The sequence below is a fragment of the Haemaphysalis longicornis genome, unplaced genomic scaffold (genome assembly GCF_048455015.1).
Source record: "Haemaphysalis longicornis isolate Haplotype H1 unplaced genomic scaffold, Haemaphysalis longicornis Haplotype H1 scaffold_10, whole genome shotgun sequence".
NCBI classification, from domain to species: domain Eukaryota; kingdom Metazoa; phylum Arthropoda; class Arachnida; order Ixodida; family Ixodidae; genus Haemaphysalis; species Haemaphysalis longicornis.
Genome location: NW_027526204.1, coordinates 113,932,904 through 113,949,891, shown reverse-complemented (window position 1 = coordinate 113,949,891; position 16,988 = coordinate 113,932,904). Strand labels below are relative to the sequence as shown.

At 46.9% G+C, this 16,988-nt stretch overlaps 1 protein-coding gene across 1 annotated transcript in view; it reads left to right on the top strand.

The window, feature by feature from the left end:
- The first annotated feature begins 1,812 nt into the window (after positions 1–1,812).
- Positions 1,813–16,988, top strand: part of LOC144160041 (calcium-activated chloride channel regulator 1-like) — a 36,446-nt gene continuing 21,270 nt past the window's right edge. The window contains exons 1-3 of the mRNA XM_077691661.1: positions 1,813–2,561; positions 5,608–5,905; positions 14,290–14,396. Coding sequence (XP_077547787.1) covers positions 2,304–2,561; positions 5,608–5,905; positions 14,290–14,396 — 663 coding nt within the window. The 5' untranslated portion in view covers positions 1,813–2,303. The remainder of the gene's footprint in view (positions 2,562–5,607; positions 5,906–14,289; positions 14,397–16,988) is intronic.

Here is a 16,988-nt window from a genome sequence, read left to right as displayed (position 1 = left end):
GGTAGCCGTGACGTGCGGTTACGGCTTGATGCGCAGTGTGTAGAGGAACGTGCTTTGACTGATTGCACTGTGATCGTGTTGACTGTTTAATTTGTGGACTATCGTAATTTACAATATTTAATTACCCATTTTGTCAAGCGTCTGGTGGTTCTCATTTGTTCGCCTTTGTATACTCGGGTGCAAATTACGGCAATAGCACAAGTTGTGGATAACTCCGCCGATACGAGGGCGCCTAATGTCCGCGCGCGCGTTTTGAAATGCGATTGCGCTTGATGCATGACATCGTCTGCTCTTTCTAGCATAGTGTCACCGCTGCAGTAATTTATAAGCCAATTAAGATCGAGAAATCATGGAGATGACGCACGTCACGTTAAAAAAACTCGCATTAACGCGCTCTTTGCGCCACGTGGAGGAACAGCCGGCTGCGGTGATGAACTGCCCCTGTTCGTTCCTACGCATATTTGCGGGTACACTTTAAGGATGTCTACTTAGGAGAGCTGCAGATTTTTTCATCAAGTGGTGTTGTTATACATTAGAATTCTTAGTTTATTCGAATAGTTTCGAGGTTAAATAACTGATTGGCTGTTCATTTTCTGTGTGTGTGTGTGTGTGTGTGTGTGTGTGTGTGTGTGTGTGTGTGTGTGTGTGTGTGTGTGTGTGTGTGCAGTACTTGTGTATGTGTATCTTATGGGAACTATGGCATCTCCGATGGGGACTCGTATGGGATAGCGGAATGTTTTTGGCTGGAGAAATTTTTATTTGGGTCTTCTTTGCTAATACAATGTTCTTTTTTGTTGCCATTTTTCATATTTTTTAAGGTAAGTTGTGAACTGTTCAACCAGCTTCCGAGTGCGAATTTCTTATTCTTACGCTTATTGCACTCAGCCTTACTACATACTTCATGATTTTATTCACAATATGCAAGAAAATTAGCGTCAGCAGCAGTATAATTTCACAATTTTGCCAGAATATTTACGCCGTTTTTACGGGCTATGCATTATTCTCTATTTTTCCTAGTGAATGGTCACAGTCTTCAGTGGTTGTTCGTTGCAATTTTGGTATATCTGCGGATGAATGGTTTATCAGTAGTTGTTGGTGTCGTTTTTTGTGCAAGGTCTCCTGTAGTACACGAAAATCATGCGAAAAAAGTTTAGGGAGTGTCACTATTTGGACAGCACAAAGTGGCTAACAGCAAGTATTGAGGGAGTTTTTCCGCAGCTGCCCCCTGTAGCTTACTTGATCTGGGATCACATTTTTTCATCACAAATTGTAACGCTGTGCATTACAATTGTAACTGTGCCGCAATCTGCATATGATGGGGTCCCAAACACATTCTGCATTGAATTAGCAATAAAGACTTCTGCGCCCCTGATGCATATACAATGTTCAGCTATGTTTTCACAATGCAGAAGTAGCAAAGCGGCACATTGTGAAGGCAATGGGAAGTGCTTCTTGTATGGTGTTCTGGGGAAAGGCTACGATTTGTGATATCATTGGGGTGCTCTGAGACCGCTCCATGGGCTTATTAACCCGCGATGTCATTGGGGCTGCTTAGCAGACCGTGTTACGGTGACTACACATGGCTGCCTGGTGCTCCCTAATCACGAGGCTAAGCTTCATAGAACTTGTCAAAGTTTTCAGGTTGATTCCACTGCTTGCCAAATCAATTTTTGCGTTCCCCTGCTCACTCTGGTTGTTAGAACCTTTTCTTATTTTTTAACTTGCAGCACTGCCAAGAGGGGGCGCCCCGAGCGCTATATGTCTTATTTTCTAAAGCAAAAAACAAGCAGCCATCAATTTTTAACTACTATAACAAGAATGCTTGACTGATGATTAATTGATTGTGGAGTTTAACGTGCCGACGCTTCACACTCAATGAGGCGCACTGTAGTGAAGGCCTCCGGATTAATATTGACCACCTGGGGATCTTTAACTTCCCCCGAAATCTCGAACACACGAGCGTTTTCGCTTTCCGCGTCCATCAGAAAAGCAGGCGCCGTGGCCGGGAACCTAAAAAAACAGTGCAAATATTTCTTATGTAATAATGTAAAATATGCGTAATATTTTCTTTTAGCTCAATGATGCTGGCCAGTTTAAACATTGCTACCAGATTTAATAGCTAAGATCTCATTGAAGCATTCTTTTAACTTGCTTCAGCTGGTGCTAGGCGCTTGCTCTCCTATCGCTACGCTGTGCTCTCTACATTGCCGTGACCGCGTTATTACATTTCGTACCACAAAAGCCTCGCTCAAGAGAAGCTTTGCGGTTAAAATGAGAGATAACGAGAATCACCGGAAGTTTGAATGGGCAAGCGATGTTATTGTCTTCACGAATGTTCTTTGCGCTCGCAGTTTTTCCCTCGACTGTTACAAACGAACCCGCAGATCCCGCTCCATATTCTGCAGGAGTCCCTTAAAATGCTGCGCTTAGTCATCACAGCGCTTGTAATAGCTGCTGCTGGAACCATTCACATCGACACTACCGACGGAGGCTACGAAGGTGTGACGGTGTCCATTCACCACAGTGTTCCTTTCAACGAAGCCATTGTGGAAAACCTCAAGGTAATTCGAATGATCGTGTCGATAGACGCCCACTCGAGTCCGCGCGCTATAAAATCAGAGTGAAACAAGGCATTTCAATTGGGATGCACAAGCGGTGGCAGAAGCGCTTAAATGAAGTGCTTTCCGGAGTTCCGACAGGATCATGTTATCGCAAGAAAGTGTGACTGCATTCAGTTCGGCTGCTAATGTCAATATAGGTAACAAGTGATTAAGTTTGTGAGTGACTCGGTGAGCGAGTAATTTAGTAAACGAAAAATAAAGTAAGGAAGGAAGAAAGGAACAAAAAAGCAGTGCCGTTGAGATCCCAGTGTGCGATCCGGAGGGCCCTCTGTCGTGTACTGGTTAATGTTAGTAAAGCTGCAGTGGGGGCTACTTTGTACTGTATGGAAGTCAGGGAGTACGTCCCATGTTAGCATGTAGATGTCAGCATAAAGAACGAAGGCGGTAAAGTCTAGGGCGCTTTCAAGGTCGTCTTGCGTCTTCTTAAGCTCAAGCTGCATTCTATTAACATACACAAATCTCTACTAAACAACGTTTGAGTAAACTCCGCTAGCATCTTTAGTAGTGGAATGGCGAGCTTTCACTCTGCATAATTTTCATAGAATAAATACCCAACACTTAGCAGACAACATGCGAAATGAAGATGAAGGACAGCCCTATAAGATTTGAAAAACACCTAGTGGTATTTTCCTTGTCCTTTTCTTTCTGCACTGACCTCTACATTTCGGGTGTGACTATATGTATGTGTTTGATACTTATCGTTGATTCGTTCCTTTAAGGGGGCAGTTGGGTCTTGGAGGCCGAAAAACGGTCAAAAAAAGCGTTCGAAAAACGTCATTTTCGGCCTTCACGGCCATTTTTCTGTCAGTCTGTAAATTTTCTCATCAAAAGGAACCATATTTTGTTATTCTATTATAATAGCATTTTAAAGCGCACTCTGCAGCTCAGCACTGAATTCGATGATGAAACGGCACTTTTCTTGCAATACAAAGCTAGCATTTCGTCCTCAGTTATCTCTGCACCCAGAGCAGGTTCAACTTCAATTATTTTTGCTTCCGATACCAAAATGTGTGGAGAATACAGTGTTGGAAACAAATTTTTCAAATGGAGGCTTCGGAAAATATTATTGTGTTCAATTGGCACCACCCGCGAGCCATTTCTCGCAGAGCACGGGAGAAGCGAAATTCACTGTGTTGTATTGTAACTGTGACCCAAAATAATGGCAATTAATCATTAACTCAAAATATAAACAACTCACAAAACATCTAATGGCCGATTTGAAATCAGCACAAAAAGCTCTATAATGCAGTGCAGTTTCATTAAAATTGGTTGGTAAATAAAAAAAATTACGTACCATGATGTGATGCGACGCATCAGGGGGGAGCGTTAGGACTGACCTGGTATTGGATTGCGTCAGTCCACTCGCTGAAGGGACTGTTGCTTCCATCAACAAGATCTTGCACGGAGGTGTCGTCAAGCAAGTCAAGTGCGAGAGCGAGCGCTGGACTGATCCGGCGCCGTGCGCTCCCCCGCTTATATTCCCGGGGAGAGTCTCGCGCATGCGCACACATGTGCGCACCCAGAGCAGCGAAGCGCACACGCGCAGCTGTTATGATAATGACACGGAGTGAAAGTGTGCACACATGCGCGCACCCAGAGCAGCGAAGCGCACACGCGCAACTGTTATGATGAGACAGAGTGAGTGTTGCGCACAGCTGTCGGAGAGAAGAACGGAGGAGAGTTGCGCATGTGCAGTGAACGTGCGGACAAAGCCGCGACGACAACGGAGGGACATAGCCAAGAGCAAGAGATGCGTTGCATCTAAAAAATAGCTCTAAGACCAGTCTGCCCCCTAAAAAGCCAGCAACACTGTTTTTTACATGTCTAAATGCAGTACCAAAGGTTGAGTTCCCATTGAAGTGATTGGGCTGATTACTGCATTAGACGACTAAGATAAAAGCTCATGAACACTTCTTCGATGATGAGGAGCAGATAGAAGGTGGTAGTAGAGGGGAGGCCATGTTAACCAGTATCTAGCCAAGTTAAATACCTGCGCTTGGGTAAGAGAAATGGGAAAGGGGGGAGCAGAAAGAGAACGCTGAAAGCTTGAAATAGGACTAAAAGAGATGCGCCCAGTGTTAGGACACCAAGCATTCAAGTGGTGCAAATTTCACTGTGCAAACGTCTGTGCAAGTTTATTGTTTGGAGGGAGGGGGCGGGTGCCTCCATAACCTAGCAGGCCAATGAAAGAGACCGGTTGCCCAGGGTTGACGAGAGCTGCTGCTTTGGGTTGAAACACGCGGCTACTTCCATAAAAAGTGTTTATTACTACGCTCTACTTGCTCAAGTGCCGTTCAAGTGGGAGGGAGTTCTCTAGAGCTCCCAGCGGGAGCTATATGGGGGAACTATAAATGCAGCGACCAGAGAAAACAGGAAATGGTCACTTGTGTCACGTCAAGGAACATGTTCCTTGGCAAGGAAGGACTACAGAGTCAGGTCATGGCCGCAGATGCGAGCACGTATGAGTTGCTATGTGCAACGCCTGTGCAGTAAATAGTTTGCTTTAGCACCTTGTATAGAGCCAATCGAGAACCACAGATGTCCAAGTAATACTGTCCTATAGGGTTGAAAATGCCGTGAGACCGACGTTCTGCCCTTCAGCTACCTATTTTTCTCCACCATACTTTTTTATATTTTTATGGGAAAAGAGAGGTCAGCGCAGGTGAAGAATTTCGGGACATATACACAATGCTCAGGCGCCCCAAAAAGGAAACTGAGCACGGCTTTGAAATTAGAGTAATTTTTATTTTATGCGGCTGCGAGCATAAAGAAAATATGTGCGGACGATTTTGGAATGACTTCCTTGAACAGTCACTTAGAGGTTGCTGGCTAAGCACATGGTGGAGGTATCCCCTCAAAATCTCCAACCCGTGCTCCGTTTACATTTGAAGGCCCCTGTACATGCTATAGGAAGAAAAAAAATGCAAACTTCATCACCACTTAAACAGGGCTTTGTACATGTCTTTATTGTCTCTTACTCGCGCAGGAGATGTTTCGTGCTGCCTCGATATTTCTACACCATGCAACAAACGGCAGTGTTTACTTCAAGAGCATTAGGATTGAGTTCCCAATCTCGTGGCCAAAGAGGGACCATGCCCGGGCCGTGTCATCCAACTCCTACGAACGGAGTGACGTCCGAATTAACCTACCAACAGAGACAACTGGTGATGCGCCATTCACGGAATATCCAGGGATATGTGGTGAAATCGGATATTTCATCCAGCTAACTCCCCGATTCTTAGCGCAAACCCGAAACATGACGGCGGGTGGATCAGACTTCACAGGCAAGTCCATTTGCACCTCTCAAAGCTCTTTTAAAGGGAAAATAAAAATGTAGACGTCAGGTTCATTAAAGAGACTGCTTTGTCCTCATAACAATGAAACCAATTTTATTGCGAGCTTCAAGCAAATTGAGATAACCAGGAAAAGGGGGCACCGCTGGTGTAGAGGCAGAGCATCCGCCTCGCATGCAGAAGAACCGTGGCTCGAATCCCGGTGCCGCACAATTCGCACCAGATTAAAAAAAATCCTCTTGTTGATGGAATGGCAGAAGGGGGGCTTGGGGTGCGGCCTAATCCTGGCGAACATTGCCCGCAACATGCTCCCTCACCAGAGCAGGATTCGCCACTTTGGTGGATTGGCCACAACCTCCCAGGAACACGCCAATTAACCCTGGGCCCTCAGTCTTGTCGGGTTGCGAAGCAAGTGATTGCGGCGGTGGTCAGACCTCTGACTCAGCAGAGGGTGCTAAGAATCCCTGGATCCGGAAAGGCCGCCATTGTAATCTGAAGCTGGCAACGTTTAACACGAAAACGTTATCTAGCGAGACGAGCCTAGCGGTGTTCGTGCAGTCAGAGGACATTAAAGGGATGTAATAGGGCTTAGTGAGTCCAGGATAGCTGAAGCCTATGCAATGCTGACAAACGAGTACGTCGTATCTTTCCGGGGTCTAGTAGACAGGAGAAAACAGAGGGGGATTTCTAGTCAACAAAAGCATAGCGGGCAGCATCGACTAATACTGTGGCATTAACGAAAGTGTAGCTGGTCTTGTAATTATGCTGAATAAGAGGTACAAATTCACGGGGGTACAGGGCTACGCACCTACATCCAGGCACGACGATCTGGTAGTTGAACGCTTTTATGAAGATGTGGAATTGGCAATGGCTGAAGTAAAAACACAGTATACCGAAAGAATGGGAGACCCGAGTGCTAAAGTAGGCAAGAAGCAAGCATGGAGACAAAGCAGGTGGGAACTATGCCCTGGGTTGTACAAATAACAGAGGTGGCTTATTAGTCGAGTTCGCCGAACGGAATCCTGTACGCATCATGAGTACCTTCCTGTGCAAACGGGAGAGCCGGAAGTGGATGGGATGGAGTCCGAATGGAAAGCATAAACGTGAAATAGGCTTCACACTATGCGACGACCCTGGTGTCGTGCAGGTAGTGCAAGTGCTCGGAAGGGGGAGGTGTAGTGACCATCGTATGTTGCGATATCGAATTAAAGCTAGCTTTGAGGAGGGACCGTAACAAGCTAGTACGAAAGAAGCCGATCAAAGAACTAACAGTAAGACGGAACGTTGAAGAATTCAGGATCGCACGGCAGAAGCGATATTCAGCTCTTACAGAGGAAGCAGAGCTTACGACACAGGAAGCCTGCGAGAATCCTAACGCGCATTATCAAGGAGTGTGCAGGAGAAGTAGGAGGTACGATCGCTAGACAGGATCACCACCCCAGCTGACAGAATAGAGCTAGCAGAGCTATCGAAGTTAATAAGCGTAAGACAGCTGACATACACCATGTACAATATGGACAGGATCAGGAATGCTGTTTAGAATGGAGGCAGCCTGAAAGCAGTAAATAGGCGACTAGTCATGGGGAAAAATCAGATGTATACACTTAAAGGCAAGCAATGCAATGTTATCCAAACAGGGATAAAATAGTTATAGTAGCCAAGGAGTTGTAGAAAGATCTGTACAGTAGCCGAGACATCCAGGATAATACCGAACGAGGAAGTAGTTCAGAGGAGATAGACATCCCACCAGTAACGACACAAAAAGTAAAAAAGGATTTGAAAGAAATTCTATGGGGCAAAGCTTCTGAGGAGGATCGGATGATGGTAGACCTTCTGAAGGATGGCGGGCAAATTGTACTAGAAAAACTTTCAAACCTGTATACCTATTGCCTAATGACCGCGAGTGTACCGGAAACTTGGAAGAACGCGAGCATCATTCTAATCTATAAGAAAGGTGATATGAAGGACTTGAAAAATTACAGGCTGATAAGCTCACTGTCAAATGGCATGGCTTTTGTGAAGCTCTCTGAATATTATTGAGGGTGGCACTAAATTTGAAGCAGATATTTTGCGTGTGAGCAGAACAGTAGTAGAACAGTCTGGCACAGGTTCACCCCTGCACCCTTGAAAATACCTTGACAGGGTCTTGAAAGTCCTTGAATATCCTTGAATGCTTGTATTTGAATCCTGTACGAACCCTAATGACAGCTGCAGGGGTGAGACAGCTACGCATATTGCACCTTTATTAATATAATTCCATTTTCCTGCGCCAAGCTGCTCCAAAAGCATGAAAATTGGGAAAATTGCGCCAAACTGCTCCAGAAGAGCCTGAAAGGCACGGATTTTGATGCTGATGTCAGTTCCAGCGGGGACGAAAGCCTCCCGCATCCCGGTGACTGCTTTTATTGTCGGTCAACAGAAATGGCAGAAATAGAAAGACTGAAATGAAGCAAACAATAGCTGCTAAAACACGATTGCCTTTTTGTATGGGTTCGCTGGAACGGCCTTCCCGATTAGGCATCGCTGTAACTACAAACATGGCCGCCGCCTGATCTGCCTGCTACTGCCTACTTCACGCGCTCACTGCGCATCGCCGATATTTTCCCTGGTTTATTTTACGCTATCAGCTGGGGGACAGTCTATTCATTCTATCAATTGTGGCTCTGAACAGTGACGTTAACGCGGGGGCATGGTTTGAGATTGGTGCGAGATTACGAGAAGTTGCGCGGCTCGTAAAAAAGTTTTGAAATGTGGGGCCTACGGCTTCGGCGTGGTTTGTCCTTGAGTGCGAAACGTGGTGCGTGCGTTTATAATCGGGTTCGTGAATTGAACTTTTTGGCTCGTTGTGGTGTTATAAAATGCTGAGGTGTTGCTGTGCTTCGAACCGTGATCGCGAGCCTCGGCCCGGGAGGGAACGGTCGGCACGAAAGTTGCGGGCTGCACTGCGGCGCCGCAACCTGTCCGGGCAGCGCCCAATAGCTGCAGGACTGCATGGTTGCCATAGCACGCGACTAATAACACTTGATGTATGCGAAGTGAAATTTAATGCCCAAATCTAGGTGACTAAACAGTAACGCTACTCAAATGATCACCGGGTCGACGTGCGCCCCACGGACTGCAATGGGTAGGCTGGTTGGGCTATGCGACCGTTATCTCGAAGTTGCTCTACTGTTGCCGTGACTACACTCGTTCATACAACGCAGCCTGGGATTACAAAAGTAATAATTTTAGCCGGCAAGAAAACGCGCCACAATTGCAGAGCACTCAAATTTACCCTCGACCAAATTTATTTTTAATGCGTAGTAAGTACCCCCAAATCAGCTGTGACACAAGTGGCAGCCCCGTAAAACGCCTCGTTAATCAGCCGTAAGCGTTTAAAAAAGCTCCGCCGCAGACCACGCTGCACCTGCCGGCGGATCGCGTAAACAGCCATGACGCGCCTGTGACGTTCCAGCCGACGGGGGCTTTTTCCTCTGCTCAGCCACGCAGCCGGAGAACCGGTCGAGCTCGGCTGCGCACGTGCGCGCGTAGAGCGTGCGCGCAGACCTTCTCCCGAGCTGGTGACCGTCCAGCCGCTCACTGGACGGCTGCAACGTCACTGCGATGGCCGCGCTCTGCTCGGTTTCGGTTTCAAAATCGCCGATTTTTGCTGGCCGCTTGCGGCGTCCACGCGCGTATTTCAGCTGTTGTATTTTGCATGTTGCTTTCTTTTTAAGCAGACTATACGAAAATAGGGTTTTGAAGAGGTGGAAATTTTGAGTGCAGTTGGCCTTTAAATTTGATAATGTTAACGGCAGTATTGTTGTCAATGTTGCGGACATCCGCAACACAATATCAGTAGTTAGGAAAAAGGTAGTGCAGTTAGAACTTTGTGATACTCTTGAAAAATTCTTTCGCGTAAGGCTGTTCCAGTGTTCTGGGTATTTAAAACTGATTGGAATGTGTACTTGACCCTTCAAATTGCTGAAATTATGATTTTTTTAAGCTCACAAGATGTATAAATGTCCCTACCTGCTCCAAATCAAGATTCTTCTGCTCCAAAATCAAAATTTTGCTGCTCCGAAAACTGCTCCCAAATCTCTTTGGGCTGTCTCACCCCTGCAGCTGCATCTTACTGGTACTTATCTACGGGGCATTGGAGGCGCACGAAAAGGGTTCAACTTAAACTGGGGATGACTCGGCTAGCTTTGGAATGAGAAAATGATAGGGGTAACATTAAGGGATAAGAAGAAAGCGGAATGGTTCAGGGAACAAACACGTGTTAAGAACATAATAATAGAAATTAAGAAGACATGGGTGTGGGAAGGACATATAATGCAAAGGCAAGGTGACTGCTGGTCATTGTTTAATGGTAACAGAGTGGATACCTAGAGAAGCAAGCGTGGCAGAGGGTGGCAGGAAGTTAGGTGGGCAGATGACATCAAGACGTTTGCGGGGATAAAGTGGTCGCAGTTAGCACAGGGCCGGGATAATTGGAGGTCTATGGTAGCAGCCTTTGCCCTTCAGTGAGCGTAGATAGGCTGATGGTTATGATGATTGCGATTATGATGATTATGATGAATGGAAAAGAGATGAAGCAGTGCGACTCCCCAGCCACTTCCTGGGTCGGTCTCTCTGACGTGACAGGATCTTGTTCGTGCGATTGGATTCGAGCGTACAACTTGAATGATGTGGGAAAGTCCACCCCCTGAAAACTATTTTAGTGCTCACTCTAAGACGTCACCGTTTATGTCACTTAGCGAGAAAGTAGAACGTTTTTTAATATTTGTGCATTTTTTGCCAGAACACGTCTTGGTGGCCAAAGTAGAGCTTAGTGAGTCAGCAAAGGCCCTCCTTGAAAGTTTAACGAGTGTGTGTTTTGTCTGCACGGTCCCTTTAATTATAAGCAAAGTGGTTTAACTGGGATTGAATTCAGAGGAAAGGAAAGCTTCTACAGCACCCCCTTCTTTAGAACACACCAGATGGAATGCCTTGATCGCGGCTGACGGTGTGAAGGCAGACGCTTTCTTGTTTCGTGCTGGGATCACTGAACAATAAGCAGTGGTTTAAGTGACAAAGGCATTGGAACAAGAGATGGAATCCAAGCCTTTACCAGAGGATCCAACAGGCTGAATAGGTACATTGTGTTAGATTAGCACTGTAGATGTTGAGTCGCATTAACGCGCCCTTCATTAATATTTGCCTAGCGGCCAGCGTCTGAATAGTTTGTAGGCCTTTCAGTTACGAATTTCTATATTCACTGCAGAAAAATTCCATACTTAGAGGTTTAGCAGTGTCAAGTGTTTAGAGGTAAGAAAAAAAGTTCTATAGAATACCTATTACAGAAATCGCGTCGTGTCCTCATTTGCCTATAAAAAATAATAAATATCATGAGGCAGTTTACAAACAAGAAGGGGAAATAATAATCTCTGCACATGAAACAGGTGTTTCTAGCCTTTATAAATGATTTATGCGGCTTTAACTCTTTCGCTACCGCGCCTATTAAAATCGATCAATTTGATCGATACTTTGGAAGCGCCTTTTCATTGCATTTTCATAGCATTCCAGGCATTGCTCGAACAAGTAAAGCTGTTCGGAGTTAGATCAGAAAATCGCCTTTCAAAATCAGTTTCGTTTCATTTTTGCAACAGCCTTTCAAAATCAGTTTTGTTTTCATTTTTGCAACGGAAGCGTGATTTTTAACACACTTTTGAATCACCTGGGTGTGGAAAAGGGGCGTGGTCATCGCGCGTCACTTCTACCAACGAAGAATGCGTGCCACTCGTGATCGCTCTGCACCAGCGTTTGTTTTTTGCTATCAGGGCGTGAATGGTCAACCAGCAAACGATTTTCAATCGTCAGGTTCGCGCTCTGACAACAATAATCCCAGAAATCGGCTGAAAATGTCAAGCAGTGCCTGGTTGCAAAGCTACTTTATGATTTTAGGGAGTTTTATTGCCTTTGCGCACATTTTTCCAAGTTCTGTGGTAGTTCTACTTACCCCAGGACCATTCGCGAACAGTTTACAACAGTTTCGGTTTCGTTTCTGGATCGCGAAATTCATATTTAGCGCTACTATGCAGCTACCCAACTTCAAGGCTACCTCCCATGGCGCCTGGAGCGTCCGCGACCGATCCTCGAACAAAGCACCCCGCTCCTGATTTCCCACCACCATAACCCGATTTCTGCGATAAGAACTTCAGATGCAAGTCAAAAGATCACACGCAGTCGCCCGATATCTGTTCCGCCGAGGACAGCGCTTCAAACCGGCCTTACACTACCAGGTGTTCACCTTCCGGTTTCGTGTCCATGCGAGGGTATATCCGGCGCTCTAATGGTGCTGCTTTGTTGAACTGTCTATTCGGACGGAGTCTCCGATAAGTTTTTGTACTGTTTCATTTGAAAACTGTAAGGTGGCGCTGCAATAGAGGAGGCTCGTTGTGCTGATATTTTTCATTGCGCAACTGCTACTCTGCCAAAGATCGCAGGGCACAATTCTAGCGCATCATACCTCATTTCTGTGAGCAAGGCTACAATTGCGAGTAAGATGATGATATTAAAGCTCAGCTTTATGTTTTCAAAGATAACTGACCGTGATCATCAGCAAGCATCAACCACGGCGTTCCGTTTTCAACTTCATGCATGGTTTTTTCCGCATCGCGTGCTTGTGCCAAATATTGTGCTCGCTGTAAATGCAAAGTCGGTCATTGCGAAGACGTTTTTACTTTATGTGGGGGCAAATTGGTGCCTCTGATAATGTCAAACTGCCAGATTTATTGCAAGGAACCACATGAAATTGCACATTTTGAATTGGAAATTGGGCTTCACTGCATGACACGAGCACCGTGCGTGCTAACATATCTGACAAACTGTTCCGCACAAGTCGGCATTTTTCTAGGGCGTGTTTTTGAAATGTTTCCCTACAAAATGTATGTGTAATTTTTTCTACTACTGGTGGTTTGATATACACAACTCCTTTTTAATCTTTTTTTTTCGACAGCTTGACAAAAATTTTGATTTTAAATTTTTTTTACAACTATATGTAAAAACATTTAAAAAACTGGTGTTATTGGAAAGGCCGTTAAATAATCTGCATTTTGTGTTCCTGTAATTAGTGCCTAACCAATTTTTTAGCAGAAAAAAAGTTTTATTGGATTTCTCAAAATGGTCAATTTTCCGGCGGTAGCGAGAGAGTTAAACGCCAACTGCACTCAAAATTTCGACCGCGCGAAATCACTGTTCCTACATTGTTTGACTAAAAAGACCGCGATGTACGAAGTATGACGCCTAAAATGTGCGTAATTACGCCGCAAGCGACCAGCAAAAATCGACGATTTTGAAAACGAAACTGGGCAAAACGCGGCCATTACGGGCAGGCGGAAGTGACGTATCAGCCGTCGGCGCAAGCGGCCAGACGGCCTGGCCTGACGGCGCGAGCTCTGCGGACCGGCCGACGCGGCCGGCTCGGCCAGCCAGGAGGAGGGTGTGAGCGCGCGAGCGGGGGTGTGGGAAGCGCGCGGAAAAGCGAGCGCTTGTCCCGCAAGCACGCCAGCTAGCAGAACACCGCGTAGGCATGATGCCGCGATGACACTCGAAAAGGAGAGAACCGTACGGTTAACAAAGCCTCTTCGGAGCCATGAAAGCCAGGCGTACCGGCGCGAATGTGGCCTCCGCGATCGGCTACCGGCGGCGCGCCGCCGGCAGCAAATCGCGGAGGCCACGGGCGCGAAATACGAGTTTCCTGGATTCTCCCGCTGCGAGGCAGGCCGATCGGCCTCGACGGCTGGCATGTCACTTCCGCTAAATGGCTGTTTGCGCGACACGCCGGCAGGTGCTTTGTCGTCTGCAAGGGCGTTCTTTTGAGTGCCTGAAACTGAATAACCACGCATTGCACAGAGCTACCGGTCACGTCGAAGTAGTTCTCATAGTACCTACTACACATTTCGAAGGCATTTAGCAAGGGTGAAATTTGAGTGCAGTTGGCCTTTAAATAATTTAGGACGGCCACACACCGGAGCTCCCACAAACCTTGGTGGCGTCCATTTTGGAACGATGTTAATGAGTGCGGTTCTGCCATTCCACATCACATGGTGATACCTTTCACTTCCGTGGGTTTCGAACATCAGCGGCACCGCTCTGCAGCATGAACTCTTCGTTTTTACGAGGAAAACGACGAAGGAAGTTGCGTCTCCATATGGAGACAGTGACTAAAAGGGGTAGAGTGCAGTTGCTGAAGGCCACTTGAAATAAGTGCCGTGATGTCAATATAACTGGAATTTTTTTCAGCGGTGTTCTTTGTGCATCCTGAATGGGATTACAGGGCAGGCACTCTCTGAAGCGACAAAGTATCCTGTCTAAACACACTTTTTGATGAGGTGGGTATGTGTTCGTTCCAGCGTACGTGTTTGTGCACGAGTGGGCCCACTTGAGGTATGGCGTGTTCGACGAGTTTGGAAGCCTTGGTGATGCAGCCTATCCGCCTCTTTACTGTCAGAATGGCTCGGTGAGTACATTTGTGATTTGTACTGGTCACAGGGAGTGACCAGTACGTCCCTGGCTACTTCCCTTGCACGGCTCGTGTGCAAAAAAAAAAAACAATGAATCTTGCTCGACCTCTTAAGGGGAGACGCGTGTCTTGGAATCTTGAAATATTTATGACCAAAAAATCGATTTTTCAAAACTGCCATTTTCGGAAAGTAGCGCTATTTTTCTTTCTGTCGTCCAAATATCAAGACGCAAGAGTACATATTTGAGCCATGATATCAATTTATAGCACTGACAACTGCTAAAATCGGCCAGTATTCAATGTGAAAATAGCATTTTTTCAACGGCTTGCTGCTCGGACTCTACATGAGCTGTGGCGTCCATCTTAATCTCAATAGAAAGGGCGCCTTTTTTCGTTTTCTAATCTAATCTAATCGATTGGTTGCGAGTACAGTGTAGACAATTTATAACGTAACCGCTTAGTGTAGGACCGGATATGACGCGGGTGTTTTTGACCACCGGTTCACCTCCCACAGAACTCAATGCTTAATCATACCGCTTAGAATGTGGTTGGCCAAAGCACAATACCGATTTATAGTGCGGTTTTCTGGTGGGACTGCTGATCAACCGGCGCAGATGGGGCATTGTTTTAGGGTAGTAAAAGAAAAAAGAGGATGAAATCGGCCATCTGACGCAGCGCGCACCCCTTGCTCTCCTCTAACTGTGACACGGAAAAAAAAAAACTCCCCCCACCTCCCCGAAGGGGATCGTGCGGAAATGCGGATGCATTGGGTGCACCGATGGGTGCGCTGCGGCAAGCAGTCGCGGAGAGAGGCACGCGCTCCACTGCATTTATATATATTTTTGCAAGCGCAGGGTGCGGAGAGAGGGTACGCGGAGAGGAGAGAGAGACCCGCGCAACACGCCCGCTCCGCGCGCGAGCTCTCTCCGCCGAGCTCCGCGATGCTAGCGCCCTCACACGCCCGAGCGCGCTCCTCCTCTCCACTCACTCTCCGCTACTCCGCCCGAGCTCTGCGATGCGAGCGCCCTCACACGCCGAGCGCGCTCCTCCTCTCCCCTTGCCCTCCGCTACTCCCGCTCAAGCTACCGCGTGCTCCAGTTGCTAGGCGCGCCACAGCTGTTGCTAGGCGCACGCCGGCCAACGCACGACAACCCCCGACTAAGAAATGCATTTGCATTTAAAAAATGGGCACCCTTTTAGTTCACGCGTAGTGATAACATCAACTGACCTTGCTTGACGCACATAAGAAGATAGCGACCCCTTTCCCTGTCTGCGCGCGCCAAGTTATTTCTATTAAACGTGAACCGCATGGTCCGTTTTCGCACATGATTCGTGCAGGTTGACGTTGCGCCTGCATTTTTTGCATGCTCGTGTTGACGATCGCTCACGGTCGCTTCTTTGCGTGGCAGTGGGAAGAGCCTGTCAGCTTATCGGATTTGACTGCGGGAAGTATAGATGCGTCGCTCAGGAGGGAGCCGGATTTTTTGAGCCACATCTTTCTCAAGAGCGGATGAGCCGTGGCTTAGAAAGTGAGCGGCGGTACTTTTTGAGAGAGGCAGGCCCTTCTCGCCTGCTCAGTGACCCATGTGGATCAGAGCAAGCCCCAGTCCAGCCAACTATGAAGAAAGAAGAGCCAACTGATCCGGAGAGCTCCTTGTTGCGAGTTTTGCGCACTCTTCTAAGCCGCTCTGCACATTTTAAACTACTATTTTGTGTGGCGATGTTAACACATTTTGAAAGCCTAACATGGTTTATAAGATGTTCCAATGGCTAAGTTGGAAGTTGCTGAAGTTTACACAACTAGGGGCTGAATGTTGAAAGATGGCAGCTTGTCGCAGAATTGCGAGGTAATTTAGTGGCCGATGTCTCAGAATGGAGGAGTGACAAACAACTCCCCCCTACATGCGAATCAGATGATGTAGTTTGGACTTGCCAACCGGCAGGCCTGATCAGCCCTTTGCGCGAGGCATGAGTCGAGACACAGGATGTGCCGAACACAAAGACGTATTTTTACTCTCGTAGATAATACGGGAAATACACTCGCAGGCAGGCGCGTAGCCAGGATTTTTGTTCGGGGGGGGCTAAGGTTGTTCTCGTCCCCCCCCCCCCCCCGAAAGAAAAAAAAAAGCGCGGCAGTTTGCAAGCGCCCTTAAAGGCTATGAAGATAAAATACATGTTGGGTTCATTAAAAAGACTGTCTTGTCCCAATAACAACGATACCAGTTCTATCTCACACTAATCAAAGGAATAATCGACATAATAAATTAAACATTGGGCGTTCTGCTGCTGAGCATGAGGACGCGGGTTCGATTCCCGGCCGCGGAGGCCGCTTTTCTGATGGAGGCGAAAAGCACAAATGCCCGTATGTACAAGATTTAGGCGCACGTTAAAGATCTCCAGGTGGTAAAAATTAATCATGAGCCCCTCCACTACGGCGCGTAAACCCTACAATCCATCAATCAGTCAATTAAATATTTGAAGCAGTGGCCAATCCCCGCCCACTTCCTGGCGGCGATTTCACTATAACATCACAGGATCTTGTATGTACGATTGGCCCAACGACCTAAGTCACCGCCAAGGAACATGATT